The sequence below is a fragment of the Microtus oregoni genome, unplaced genomic scaffold (genome assembly GCF_018167655.1).
Source record: "Microtus oregoni isolate MIOR12 unplaced genomic scaffold, Mior012 000017F_ref0000208, whole genome shotgun sequence".
Classification (NCBI taxonomy): Eukaryota; Metazoa; Chordata; class Mammalia; order Rodentia; family Cricetidae; genus Microtus; species Microtus oregoni.
In genome coordinates, this window is record NW_024543076.1 from 785,184 (window position 1) to 800,327 (window position 15,144).

A 15,144-nucleotide genomic window follows, 5' to 3' on the forward strand; every position below is an offset into this window, starting at 1 on the left:
CCTTGGGACTAGAGTTATAGAAGGTTGTGAATCGCCATGTGGCTATCAGAAACCAAACCTGGGTCTGATGTAAGGGCAGTCAGTGCTTTTAGCTGTTGTGCTATGTCTAATTGGAGCTAGTGTACTTGTCAAGCATGGTGGCACATACCTGTAATTCCAGAACCCAGGAGACAGAGGCAAGAGGATCACAGGCTTGGTGTCAATCTAAGATATACAATGAATTACAGGCAGCCTGGGTTATGAGATACTCTATTCAAAAAAAAATTAATGGGCAGGTTTTATATAGACAGAAAACAAGGGCTTATTTCAGATGTGCTGAAACTGACGGTTTTGGAAAGATAATCAGTAAGAGATTTTAAGACAACAGCTGAAAATCTGGTCTGGAACTAGGGAGATGGATTAGTTCTAAAGACAAAGATGTGAGAGAAAACAAACAGAGGTCTGAGGGTGAAAGAACAGTACAAAGGAAACAAGAGTCACTGTGGGATCATGGGAGTCAACAGCGAAAGGTAAGAGGAGCAAGTGGTCAAGTACAAAAGTCAGAGAAACAAGGAAGGATAAGGATGCAGGAAAGAGTAAGTCCACAAAATGAGGTCGTATTGTCAAAACAAGAACTACAAACAAGTCAAGAAGATTCATATAAAATAGAGAAGTACAAGGTATGGCTATGGGCTAGCTAGTCTGAAGTCAATCTGACATACAAACTAGAGTTACCTGAAAGGAGGGAACCTCGACTGAGACGATGCCTCCATAAGATCCTCTGTAATGCATTTTCTTAATTAGTGATTGATGGGGAGGGCCGAGCCCATTGTGGGTGTTTCCATCCTGGGATGGTGGTCCTGGATATAAGAAGGCAGGCTGAGCAAGTCAGGAAGTGCCACCCCTCCATGGCCTCCACATCAGCTCCTGTCCCCAGGATCCTGCCCTTTTGAGTTTCTGTCCTAGCTTCCTTCAATGATGAACACTGATGTGGGAGTAGAAACTGAAGAAACCCTTTCCTCTCCAACTTGTTTTTTGGTTATGGTGCTTTGCTACAGCCATAGGAAACCCTATCTTAGACAGGCTATAAAAGACATCTCTCACATAGACAATAAAGAGGACCCTAAGAGAGACAGACATACATGGATCTACCTAGGAAGGAAAAAAAAAAAGACAAAATCTGAGTAAATTGGGAGCATGAGGAGCAGGGAGAAGGGTTGAAGGCGAAAGGTGAGGAAGGGGAGTGGGGAAAAATGTAGAGCTCAATAAAAACAATAAAAAGGCACCTCTCCCTATATATTTTAACTTGCTTTTGTTTGAAGAATTTTATAAAAAATAATTTGAAAATGAAAGTCAAAGACATTAAGGTTTGATTAGTTTCTTTATCCAAAGAATAAATTTTCCTTGTCTTTTGATATAAACACACAGCTTGATTCAGGCAAATGATAGATCAGACAGGAAAGGGCTACGAGAATGAGGCAAATGATTGGTCAGAAGGTAAGAGCCATGGGATGGGGACATATGACAATGTTTCTTAAATTTACAACTTTTTTTTGAGTCAAAGAAAAAAAGTTATTTTGAAGATTAGATGTTTAAAGATATATATATATATATATATAATTTTGCTAGTAAGATTAAAGTCAGTAAATATGTCAGGGTCACTACTTCTCCTAATTAAAATTACTTATAAAGTATAAAAGGTATAAAGTTACTTATACATTTAATATATTATTATATGTAGTTCTCAGTTTTTTGTTGTTGTTGTTTTTTTGTTGCTTTTTTTTTTTCTTTTCCCCGAGATAGGGTTTCTCCACGCAGCTTTGGAGCCTGCCCTGGAATTCACTTTGCAGACCAGACTGGCTTCGGCATCACATCATCGCCTGCCCCTTCCTTCCGAGTGCTGGGATTAAAGGCGTGCACCACTACCACCCAACAAGTTCTCAGTCTTTTTAAAGTTTGAAATCATCAAGAAAAAAAATTCACTAACAATATGTTTACATTTAATATTTATTGGATGATTGAAAATATAAGAATTGAATTAAATGACAATTTAAAATGAAATATTTGATTAGGCACATCAATTTCTAAGTGCATTGAAAGAGTACTATAACTAGAAGAGTCATTACTTATATGGTCTTCAGATAATGTTCAAGTCTGTGTGTTTGTAAACATCATGCACAAGTTAGCTGCCTTCTGTGGTCTCTGGCACAGATGTTAATACTGATATTTTATTTCTTAAATATTCACAATTCTATGAAGTAGGTAAGGTAGTAATATAAACCCTATTTTACAAAGCCTTTGAGACTTAAACCACCTGTGTCAGGTCACAAGCCTAGTGAGTGATGTCCTGTGGTACCAGATGTCTTTGAATTATGAAAGGAATATAAATCTTGAAACTTCAGATCCGATTTCTTTTTCATTATGCCATATTGACTCAAAAGAGATCTGGAAATCAGTAGGTCCTTGTCATCTAATGAAGCACTACATTATCAGTTTTCATTAGCTACTACTGCCCTGCACCTAATCCAAGCATGTGCGTTTTATGGAATCAGTGTTGTGTTTGGGAGATGGGAAGCAAGGGCCCTTCACAGCCCTAAGCCTCCACTCATCATCCTTGTCAGAGATTGCTTCAATAGGACATCAACTTTCTTATCTAGTTTACTCAGCTTTAGGGCCAAAACATCTCACTCTACGTCTTCAATCATGAAACCCACTGCAAATTGCTTTCCCATTTGTATAATGAGAATAGTTTCCCAGGGATATTTTGATTTATAACTAGTTGTCAGCAATATTCAGATGTGTTGTAAACTCATGCCATGCTCACTAAACAAACCACTTTTTTACCTGAGCTATTATTAAGACACTGGGATAAGTGAATAGTTCATTGATATAACACTGATGTAGTATGTGAAGAATCCTGAGTTCTATTCCCAGTCCTGAAAAAAATAGAAAATATTTTTTTGCTTTTATGAATAGAGTTTTTTCAAACACTTTTTAGTAGAAAGAGTTCATTTATCTTATGTATTACTAAGGCTTAAATTTGCAACTGCGTGTCTAGTGGGTAGGCATCTTCTACTGTTTTCTAGGGTGCATGTGACAATTTATATTCTCATGAAAATGCTGAGTTTCAGTTCTGCCAACACCAACTGGGGAATCACCTATCTATCTCCCATTTTATTTTAGATATTAAAGTGGCTCATGGTGTTTGCATTTTCCTTTTTACCAATGATGATGTATACCTTTTCAGGTGTCTTTTGGGTATTTTTATACAATCTTTAGTAAACCAGGGCTACACATTCAAATATAAGTAAATCTTAAAATATAATGGTCAATTAAAAATAAGTTGCAGAAATTAGTATGTATGCCCCAGCCTGTCTAGGATAGGATGTAACTCTGCCCAACAAATGTTCCCTCCTCTCTCGTGCCTTTGCTGCCATGATTGAAAAGAGCAAGAAAAGGGAACTACATGAACAGACTGTGTTGTAAATGATGTGAAATTTCTTCAGGAAGTTTTGAGATTTGTTTTGAGATTCTTGGTATTGAGGGGAAAAAAAAACCCTTAAGTCTCAGCTTGAAGGAAGTCAGGTAAACCAATTGGACTTCATTTCACTTGGACAGAAATGTAAGAATTGAAAACAATGCTTTAGAGAACTTAAGGGTGACATTCACACAAATAAGGGACTGTATTTTCTCTATTTACAATAAATTTTATATTTTCTCTTGATTATCATTTTGTGGAATATACCACAACCACAAGGGGTCCTAAGGAATTTTTGTTGTTGTTATGATATTGTCTATAATTGCAAAATGGAGAAAACATTTTCTTAAGGGAAAAAAAGCTGCAGAATGATGAATATCAGAATGCAGAGCTATACCACTAAAGCCAGGGAAAGGTGGCACACAAAAGCAGATGAATCTCTGTTAGTTCAAGGCTACCATGGGCCACACAAGATTGAATCTGTCTTCTAAAAGAGAAACAGAACTCACTCAAAGATGATCCCAGCACTTGGGATCCCAGCACTAGGAAGATGGAGACAAGAGTGATATGGCTGAGTGGAGAGAGGAAAATAAGGTGGAAGGAGACAGGAGAGCAGTGCAGTCTGAGGTTTGGTGGAGACAGATGGAGTCTGGAGACACAGTATGAGGACAGGATCACCTCTTCAGTCTGAACACTGGTAGAGGTAAAAGGTCTCCTTACCTCTAGTTATTGGCCTCTCTGCTTCTCTGCTCCTCAGCACTAACCCCAATATCTGACTCTGGCTATTATTATTATTATTATTACCAACTATAATTTGAGTTATATACAGAATTTTATAAAATCTGTTTATAAAATTGTAAAGGGAGGTCATAGAAAATAGAAAGAAAATAAATACATCTATTTATTTAAACTTCCAACAGTTTAAAGCCCATACCTTTCATGATAAATTAATCACGGATTCATTCCTGTTTATTAAATAAGTACTGTCTATTAAGTGTCAAGAACTGTGCTAGAACTGTAGTGATAAACTCAGGTAAGATATGGCCTTTGTCCTCAGATTAAATGGGGGGAGATAAAACTCATTTCAAGAGGTATGTCAGATGGACTACATCTAGAGAGACTCAACAATAAATGTATTTCAAGTTTTCTTTTTTTCGTTTTTTTTTTTTTTTTTTTTTTTTTTTGCAAAAAAGAGACATGACTGAGTTGAAGCCAGCCTGGAATACAAAGTGAGTTCCAGGACAGTCAGAACTGTTACAGAGAGAGACCCTGTCTCAAAACAAAACAACCTTCAGAAAACCAAAACAACAACAACAAAAATGAGATATGACAAATGACTGTTACACTGCAAAATAATGAGGCACTAACCCATATAAACAAATTACTATAGGAATATGTTTCCACCACTATTAAACCTAAGGTAATAAAACCCCTAAAAACCCAGTATAGTTTTATATTTTAAAAAATACATAATAGCATGAGCATAGGTATCAACAATAACACTTACTGTTTATGTGCTTTGACTGTTGCTATATTTTAAATGCATTCATTACAAGGTAGATGGGCCACCTGTATGAAATTTGTCTATCTTGTATTTCAACACAGTACCAGTTATGTAGTACTTTTATGTTTGTAAATAAATCATGGTTATATTCATGAAAACTGAATTACACAAATAGTAAATCTATGTGTGTGAACGTGGACAGTCACCCTGAGGTGTTACTCATCAGGTGCCATCCACCTTGTTTTAGACAGGATTTCTCACTGGCCTGGAGCTCACTATTAGTGTAGATTGGTCGGATCTACCTGTCTCTGCATCCCAGCAGTAAGATTATAAGCATGTGTCATCATTCCAGGATTTGTTGTTTGTTGGTTGAAACAGGGTCTCTCTACATAGCCCTGGCTGTCCTGGAATTCACTATGGAGACCAGGCTGCTCTTAAACGCACATAGATCCATCCTCCTGCCTCAGCCTCCCGAGTGCTGGGATTAATGGCATGCACCACCATGCTAAGCTCCATACCAGCTTTATTACACTGATTCTAGGACTCAAACTCAGGTCCTCAGACTTACATGGCAGGCACCTCATCTACTGAACTATTTTCTCAGTCCAAATAGCACACTTCTAAGACCACAGATACCAGATTTAAATGAAATAAACAATGCAGGAAAAGTTCACTTTGATGAAAGGAAAGGAAGTTTAATGGAGGCTGTACCAAGAGCCTCAACCTATAGCAGATATGTGCAATTTATTTTTCCTATTCTGCCAATTTACATAACCATGATTACCTTGGAAATGTCTGGCAACCACTTGTTGAGCCAACACTTCCATGGTGTATCTCTTAGAGTCAACTCCACTCCATTGGCTCGGCTATAAGACCTCACTATGTGCCTACACTTTCTTCCTCTTTCAAAGAGATTTGGCTGCCATGTTAACCTTCTTACATACTTCATTCATGTAACCTTTCATATTTCCTAAACGGCTCCATTGTAGATAGAATTTTTCATTAGAAAACAAAACAAAACATAGGTATTGCATTGTGCAAAAGCCTTACACCAGTACAAATTGATATTTTGTGGCTGAAAATTAATGAGCTTGAGTTAGCAAAATTAATTATCTGTAAGTTTTAAAGTGAGAATGAATCCCCATACAAAAATCAATTTGTTATGGACTAAAAGACTTAACCGTGAAAGAAAATGTAGAATAGTTTAAAAATAATCAATGTTCAGCTGTTCCGCTTCCCAGCTGCTGTTTACTCTCACTGAACCCCACACTGCACAAACACAGTTTAACTTTGACTAGATAGACCTTGTAGCAGGATTTTTGGGTTCCTCCTCCACTGTTCTCTCCATTCTAGCAACACCATCTATACTTTGGTTTCTTCAACCTCATAAGACTGTTAGGGTTATACTTATTTGCATTAAAAAATTAGAAAATACTTTTAAAGGAAAAAGCCAGGATGACTATGGTACTCTTAGTACAGGCTTTCTTTCCATAAATGATTATATTTTCTTAAAGTATGTTCATGCTGATTATTCTCAGTGCTTTTAAACACTGGGCATTTATTTTTTCCAGTAATACGAGATATATGCATATATGTCTGGCAGAGTGCTACCTGAAAAATCGGCAGGCATGGTCAGAATGCATGCTTTGTCACAGAAGTCTTTTCTTGGGTTCACCTTTTTCTGGTTTTTCTCTTTACCTTTAAATAACCATTGGTGGTTATTTTATATTGTCTTCAATTTTTCCAGTACTGCTACGTTTCATAGACTAAATAGGTTGTTTCCGTTGACTTATGTTCATGGTAGACTACTTCCTTCTTTGTTTGGCTGTCTTTAATATTTGGTTTATTTTAATAGGGGGAACTCCTGGAAATTTAATGCAAAGATGTTCTTTAAAGTGTGTGTGTGTGTTCTCAGAAACAGGACATCTTAACAGACTTATTCTTAAAAATTTTTTTTGATCATTCAACATCATATTTCTGCTATTATGCATGTTTAATTTTGTTTTCTTAAAAATGATACTTTATTGAAAACACAAAATCAAATAGAACACCCAGGTCTGACTGGGAAAAGCAAGATACTAAATAATTATTCCCATTCTTGCTCTGGAGAGTATAGTAGTATAACTTACAGACACATCCCTGCTCTTGGCAAGCATGTGAATAAAGCAACAGCAAAGGGGGGTTGTAACTATCAGATACTTGGAAAAGCATGAAACTTGTATGTATTCAACTATATAAGTTCTAGCAGATAGGTCTTAATTCTATTTATCTTTTGATACTATAAAAACCATAATCAAAAAAATTCAAGGCCAACAAGATGGTGGATGTGGTAGTTTGAATGAGACTGTACCCCATGAACTCAGATTTTTGAGTACTTGGTTCCATGATAGCCCATCTGGTGAGGCTTAGGAGGTGTGATCTTGCTGAAGGAAGTATGTCACAAGGGGTGGTCTTTGAGATTTCAAAGTCTATGCCTCTCCCCGTTTGCTCTTTCTGCTTCCTGTTTGTGGTTCAAGATGTGAGTTCTTGGTTGCTGTTCCAGGAAGCATGCCTTAGCTTTGCTGTCATGACCTCTAACCCTCTGGATCAACCAGCTCAAATAAATCCTTCTATAAGTTGCCTTAATCATGGTATTTTACTGCAGCAGTAGAAAATTAACTAATACAGCGGACAAAGGCATGTGTGGCACAAATCTAAGTTCAATCTCAAAACACAGGTAAGAGTAGAAAGAGAACAGACACTGACCTCCACATATGCTCATACACCATGTATACACAACACACATAAGAGTTTTAAAATTTAAAAATATCAAAATAGGAAGCCTGGTGGGGTGGCTTACACCTCTAATTCCAACACTAGGTGAGCTGAGGTGGACAAACTGCCACAAGTTTGAGGCCTGCCTATGTCACATGGAGACTGTCTGAAAACAATATACATACAGACACATACATAGACACACACACACACACACACACACACACACACACCACCACAACAAAACAAAACAAAATAAAAAACCCACAAAATAAGCAAGCAAACAAACAAACAAAAAACAAGCTGAAATTAACATTGAAACAAAAATCAACAGGGAATAATGTACTGCATCTGACAAAGCTAACTGGGCTGATGAGTCAAGCCCCTCTACCAACCAGCTGGTCACACTAACTCTCTAAGAAGTCACAGTATTAGATCATCAGCTTAAATCCTTATCCCCAGTCCCCAATGATCGACTTGATGTCAGGGTATTCCAACCTATATTTTTAAAAGTTGAATTTCATACCTAAGTGGCTCACAATAAGAAGTCTAAAGGGTATTAAATTCTTAATATTGGGACCATTCTTAATTTTTTATGGTAACAAGCTAAATATAGTTAACCCTTCCAAAGTGAATAATCTAGTTATCTGATAAGCCTAGGTGAAAATGGCTTTTAGGTAAGTCTTTGAATTAATTTAGAAGCATCTTGTTTTATCTTTTTACTGTGTGTATTTTAAAATTCTGAACTCTGAACCTGGTATGGTGGCTCATGCCTTTAATCCCAGTACCTGGGAGGCAGAGGCAGGCAGATCTCTGTGATGCTGAGGCCAGCCTGGTCTACAGAGTGAATTCTAGGACAGCTAGAGCTACACAGTAAAACTGTATCTCAAAAAACAAGAAAAAAATCTGAACTCAGTTACAATTACTTTAAAACTTGAAACCACTGATATTGGCAATATAATTTTATATTTTTTAAATGCTGAAATTATACTAAGAAGCTGAAAGTAAATTTATTTATGGCCCTAATGGCACAGATTTCTACAGAGAATGAAACTTATAAAAGTAATAGTCATGAGAGAAAAATAAACCATGCAAAGCCCAAAGATTCACGTTCATTTCCAACACTAAGTCCGACCACGGGGGATGCGGCTGTGTTCTGTTTTGTCTTTATCTTCTCTTCATACATGGGTTTCATGTGCATGTGCAGGGTGCTTGCACCTGTGTGTTTCTATGTGTGGAGGCTGCAGAGCAGCCCTGGTGGTTGTTTCTCAGGCGCCATCCAACTTGCATTTTGTGGACACAGGGGCTCTTTATTGGCCTGGAACTCAGTGCTTATGGTAGGCTGGCTAGTCAGTAAGCCTGTCTCTAGCAGTTCTCCAGTTTTTAGCTTAAGTTCTGGGGATATTTGTGCTTGGAGGCAAGCATTTCATCAACCAAGCTAGTTCTTCACCAACAGTCCCAGTTACCCTGTTTTATAGACTGTGTTATTATAATCACAGTTTACAGAATATTTGCAGAAACCCAGAAACCTAGTATTATGCCTTTGCCATTTATTTGTTCACTGCACATTTCTACCAGTCAAGTAACAAACAGCCAGTCTCCTCTTCATAGTAATCTGGCTTCTCACCTTTTGAGCTGCAAGGTGGAGGGCTGTTCTCCGGCTATGGTCAGTCTTATTGACATCTGCTCCTGCTTTCAGAAGAGCATCTGCACAGTCCAGTCTGTCTGCCAACACACAGTACATGAGTGGTGTTCTTCCAAATTGGTCTTCTTTGTCTTTAAGAGCAGGGTTTCCTGTAAGTATAAGAAAGAGTGATATCTAATAATTGTACTTATTACTAATATAAGTAGGAGACACATTCACTAAATCCTTATTATTGAGTACTGTACTAAATCCATTGCATATTATTTCATTTTAATTTAGTCTATGAGGCAGACATTTGCATCTCTACATTATCAGAGAAATGTATTAGCCTATATACATGCATACTGAGATTACATGGCAGAGCTAGAATACCAACTTGCTGATGACTTTAATGGTCATATCTGTATTATATTACTTTTAATAAACATTTTGAGATATGGAGTTATTCCTTTTTCTGCATTACTTTTTTCTTTTGTCAACAAATACTTATTTGGTACTACCCTTAGAGTGTGTATTGTAAATGCTTTTTTCTGTCACTCAAAAGAAGATAAGGACCAATATCCAAGGTTGTCTCCTGACCTCCACATGCATTCACATGTACATGTATGCATGATATGGCACACATGTGGCGATCAGAGCACAGCTTCTGAGTGTCAGTTCTGCCCTTCCACCAGGTAGGTTCTGAGCATCAAATTCAGGCCATCACGTTTGGTAGCAAATGCCATTATTCAACTGAGCCATTTTACTAGTGCTGTAGAGGTAACTATTTTTAACACAGTAGAATACTGATCATAAGCATATTATACTGTTGGCAGCAGTGAGATCCCAGATCCTGAATTTCTTGTAAACAACTTGTTTCCCCCTGATCTGAGTGCCTATAGCTGCTCTGAGCACGAGACCTTCAGGAGTTCCTGATGGCAGGAGAGTGGTGTCTGGTGGGTTTGGCTGGGGCGTGGCTATCCCTATATAATCTGCCCCTGAACACAATAAAGGGGCATTCTTGGGGAAGTCAAGGATGACCTGTGTCACTGTCTTTCTGTCTGTGTGTGTCTGTGTATTTTAACCTCCAGCCCCCTTGCTGAAGCTCGGTAACTGGGTAATAGTGCACCGAGCACAGACACGGGGTTGCGGGGGGGGGGGGGGGCAATTGGAGGTCTCCACAGAGATATCGGCATTATACAACAAATATTAATGTGAATCAGGAGAAATAAAAACCTACACTATTAGAAAGAACATAAAATGGTATCACCACTTTGGGAAACAAATTTTCAAGATATTAAATCCAGAGTTACAACTTGATGCAGCAAGTTTACTCCCAAATATATACCCAAAAACATGTTCAAAAATGTCCATAATAAACTATTCATCATAGCTCTAAAATGAAATCACAAATAACCTGCTGATGAATGGACAAACAAAATGCTGTATGTCTACAAACTGAAAATTATACTCAACCAAAGGAACAAAATCCAATAAATTACAACACAGACCCTGAAAACATATGATAAGTGAAAGAAGCTGGTCCAATTACTATATGTTGTATGACTTTTTTATTGATAAGTAAGGTCTGGTACAAATACATCTATTCAAATAGAGAGAGTATATTAGCAGTTACCTTTAACTTGGAGGAATCTGTTGGATTTGAGCTAGTATAAGATTTCCTAGCATGGGGCGGTAATAAAATTGTTTTAGTATTAAGTATGTGACTAAATAAAACCATTAAATTGTATAATTTTGATTGGTAAACTGTATATGAATTTTATCTATTTCCTAAGAGCACTTAGGAAAGTTGACTACATGTAAGTTGAAATGGAATAGTAAAACTATTCAATAAATGGAAAGGAAGACAATTAAGAGGAACCAAAGAGATTAGAATCATAAAGAGCATACAATAAATTGAAAATCTTAAATCCTAGCACTTGCAATGACATTAAGTGTAAATAATATAGAAGCAAATTGCTAAAAAGACATGAGACAGAAAAAAAATCCATATACACTCTAGTTATTAAAAATCATTTACTATATAATAACAAATGATTAAAAGTAAAATCAGAGCAAAGACCTAACATGCAAACATTAATTAATACAGTTGAAGTAAGTTAACATCTAATTGAGTAGACAACAGTAAAGTTGTAAACTATGAGGAATTCTTTAAGTATGAAAGGGTCAAGTCAACAAAAATATAGTAATGCTAAATATATATGTATTAAAACACAGCCTTGAATTATATGGCAAAACTGATAAATTAGAAATCTCTGAAAGATTCAAACTTATACTTAGTAATTTTAACATTCCTCTTTCAAAAGTACCAACAAGATCTAAAATCAAGACCTGCAAGGATAAGACAGACATCACTACAAAAGCAGCTAGGTCCAACAAATATTTTAATATCTGGCAGTGACAGCCAGATACTATCTATTAGAACACTCATACAGTATTCTCCAAATAGACCAAGAAAGCTGCCATAAATGTTAAAACCACACTAAGAAAAACTCTGCCAGTGTGAACTTGGAAAGAGAATTCTGAATACTGGTTCATAGAACCAAGAATAAAAGACCCGAAGGACTGAAAACCTACCAAGTATGTTCTCTGACAGTAATATAATTAAGCAAATAATAAATAATAGAGTTGTAATGGAAAATCATCAAATACTTGGGACTTAAACAACATACTTTAAGGTAAGCCATGGGTTAAAAAGAAAATTTCAAGGGAAAATTTAAAACAATTAATTATTAAATGAAAAAAATTAAAATATTGCCCTATACATAAGGGAATCTCCACAAGAAATACACAGCACTGAAAATTTACATAAGAATAGAAGAACTGTTTCAGATTGATAAACTATGCTTCCTCTTTAGTATACTAAGATGAGCAAATTTAACTCAAAAAGAGGAAGAACATAATAAAAGTAATAGAGATCAGTGAAATTAAAGTGTGAAAAATAGAAAAATTAATGGAGCTAAAAGCTCTTGGAAAACAAACAAAAAATCTACAATTAGAGTTATCATTAAAACAGATTATACTAGATGGGACACTGCTGTATTCAATGGTAGAACACTTGCCTTAAATATATGAGGCCCTAGGGTCAATCCCCAACATTGTAAAAATAAACAAAATAATAACAAAAGCCAGTGAAAACAGATTTTTAATATGAAGAATGAAAAAAATTATCAATGTAGGCTTCAGACCATTAGAAATTTGAAAACAAGGGAATATCATAAATAAGTTTATGCCCATAAACATTTAATCTAAGAGAAATGGATGAATTCCATGGAAAATATAATCTATTAAATGTATAGGTATCTTTAATGGTATTTGAAGTAGGCAAAATTCTAAGGTGGCACCTGTATTGGTTTGAATGATGGAAAATATCCCCCATATGCTCATGTTTCTGATCATCTAGTTGTTGCTTAGTGACCCTAGTTAAAGTGTTATGGGACATTTAGTATGTGGAGCTTTACTGGAGGAAGTATGTCACTGGAGGTGGGCTTTCTTCCCATCTGTCACTGCTTAGTGTGTGTGTGTGTGTGTGTGTGTGTGTGTCTGAGATGTGATCTCTCAGCTTCCTGTTCCTCCATCATGTCTTCCCTACCATTACGGAAATCTAGCACTCTGGAACCATAAGTGAAAATAAACTGTTCCTTAAGCTGCCTTTGCTCATAATGCGTTAGCATGGCAATGAAAATGTAACTAATACAGCAGGTAGGAGGCTCACTTCCTAGAATACAAGCCCTGTACGATACTCTCTTTAGCTGAGGGGAGTCTATGGATGTGGCAGGGTATCATTCCCACAATTATCTTCTATTTTGTGGTAAATATGTTGAGGTTTGCAGCATATTAATCACTGAACTTAAGTTAATTATGAAAGATTAACTTGAGTAGCTTTTTATTGATTGGTTGATGATTGATTGATTGTGGTGCTAGGGATCAAATTCAGGGCCTAGTGCTTGCTTTTCAAACACATCACCACCAAGTTACACCCTCAACCACTTGGGTTGCTTTTTAAAATAATTTAGAGGTAAGGCAGCAAGGGGGTTGAAGAGATCTGAAACAGCCATGACACTTAAACCTGCTGGCCTAAGAGCAGCAAGCTGCCAGAAATGTTAAAGCCACACAAAGCTAAATTCTGCCAGTGTGAATTAGGAAGAGAATTCTGAACCTTAGGTGAGATCCACCCTTGCTAACAGTCTGTTATCCTAGCCAAGCCATGTCTGGAAGCCTGACCCAGAGAAACTGGAAGATAATAAAGATTTGTTGTTGTAAAGTGTTCATGTTGATTCTTAGGTCACACTAGAAAACTCTTATGTAGGCCATCTGTGAAAGAAATCAACCTTAAATTTATTCCTTCCTATAAAGCAATACTAAGATAACGTACTAAAAATTCTCCCAAGCAATTTTTGTACAGACGTGTTTTATTATGGAAAGGCAAAAACGTAAAGATGGAAAGTTATTTCAGGGCCAGGGATGTACTTGTTCAGTACTTGCCTACTATGTCAGGCCCTGGATTCTATCTACAGCAATGAGGAGAAAAATAATTTTTGAAAGGAGGACTAAATTTGGAGCACTTTGCATTGTATGGTTTGAAGACACAGGGCTGCACTAACGAAATGGCGTGGTAACAGCAAGGACTGCTATAGATCGATATAGCATATGGATCAATACAGCAGATCTGAGAGTATTGGAAACATACTTGCATGTACATGATTCATTGATTTTTTACAAACTGCAAAGGCAAACCACAGAGCAGTATTTTAAAGATGTGTAGCTAGAAAAATCTGGAATTCGTAGGCAAGCCAACAAAACAAAACAAAACCAATCAAAACCTTTCTACCTTTACTTTGCAGTGTGGCCTTACCAGGTTAGGCTGCAATAACAAGAGAGTATAGATTGGGCAACAGACAAACCACAGGAACTTAATTTCTGTTATTATGGGCATGAAAACCTAAGATCAAGGTGCCAGCAGGGTTGGGACCTGGTGAGGGCCCTTTTTATGGGTGACAGACTGCAGACTTTTGTATTTTTAAACAATAAGCAAAAAAAGTTAGACAGCTCTCTAATCTCATTTGTGAGAGTTCACTCTCAAAACTTGAATTACTTTCCAATAGCCTCACCTCTGACGACCATACCAGGGCCAGGATTTCAATCTATGAATTCTGGGAGGACATAAACATTAGTTCATAGATAGCACAAAAGATAAAAAATTACTTCTAATTGCATCATAGATTTATATGTACAACTATGACTATATAAAACTTTTAGAAGCAAACAAAGGTGTTTGTGACCTGTGTTAAGGATTTCGTAGATACGATCCCCAAATAATCCATACACAAATTAACTTTCACACTAATTTAAAACCTTTGTGTTTGAAAAACATTGTTAGAGGATGAAAAGACAAACATAAACTGGAAGGAAATATTTGCAAAATGCGTATCTGATAATGCCTTCCTTCCAGAGTAAAGAACTTGCTGCAACTGAGTACTAAAAGGACAGGTGATGAAATTAAAAATGTCCAGGATATGTGAACAGACATCTCACCTAATATACATATGAGAAAGCAGGCAACATCATTAATACACGGGAATGTAAATCAACCCACAATGTGCACACTGCACTCCATGTGGACAGCTACAGTGAGAAAAAAAACCAAGCAACAGCACATGGGGAGAAGGGAAAATGGCTAGACACTGCGGCAAGGAATACAAAATGGTACAGCAGAGACCCAGCTGAAAATGGCTTGTTTCTTATTATCCAAAATAAACACTTACCACAAGGCCTAATAATCTT

General features: G+C 36.7%; 1 protein-coding gene across 2 annotated transcripts in view; it reads right to left on the reverse strand.

Annotated features, from left to right (window-relative positions):
- Positions 1-15,144, reverse strand: part of Invs (inversin) — a 146,866-nt gene that overhangs the window by 117,617 nt on the left and 14,105 nt on the right. For both annotated transcript variants that reach the window (XM_041667844.1, XM_041667843.1), the window contains exon 3: positions 9,343-9,509. In XM_041667844.1, the coding sequence (XP_041523778.1) occupies positions 9,343-9,509 (167 nt within the window). The remainder of the gene's footprint in view (positions 1-9,342; positions 9,510-15,144) is intronic.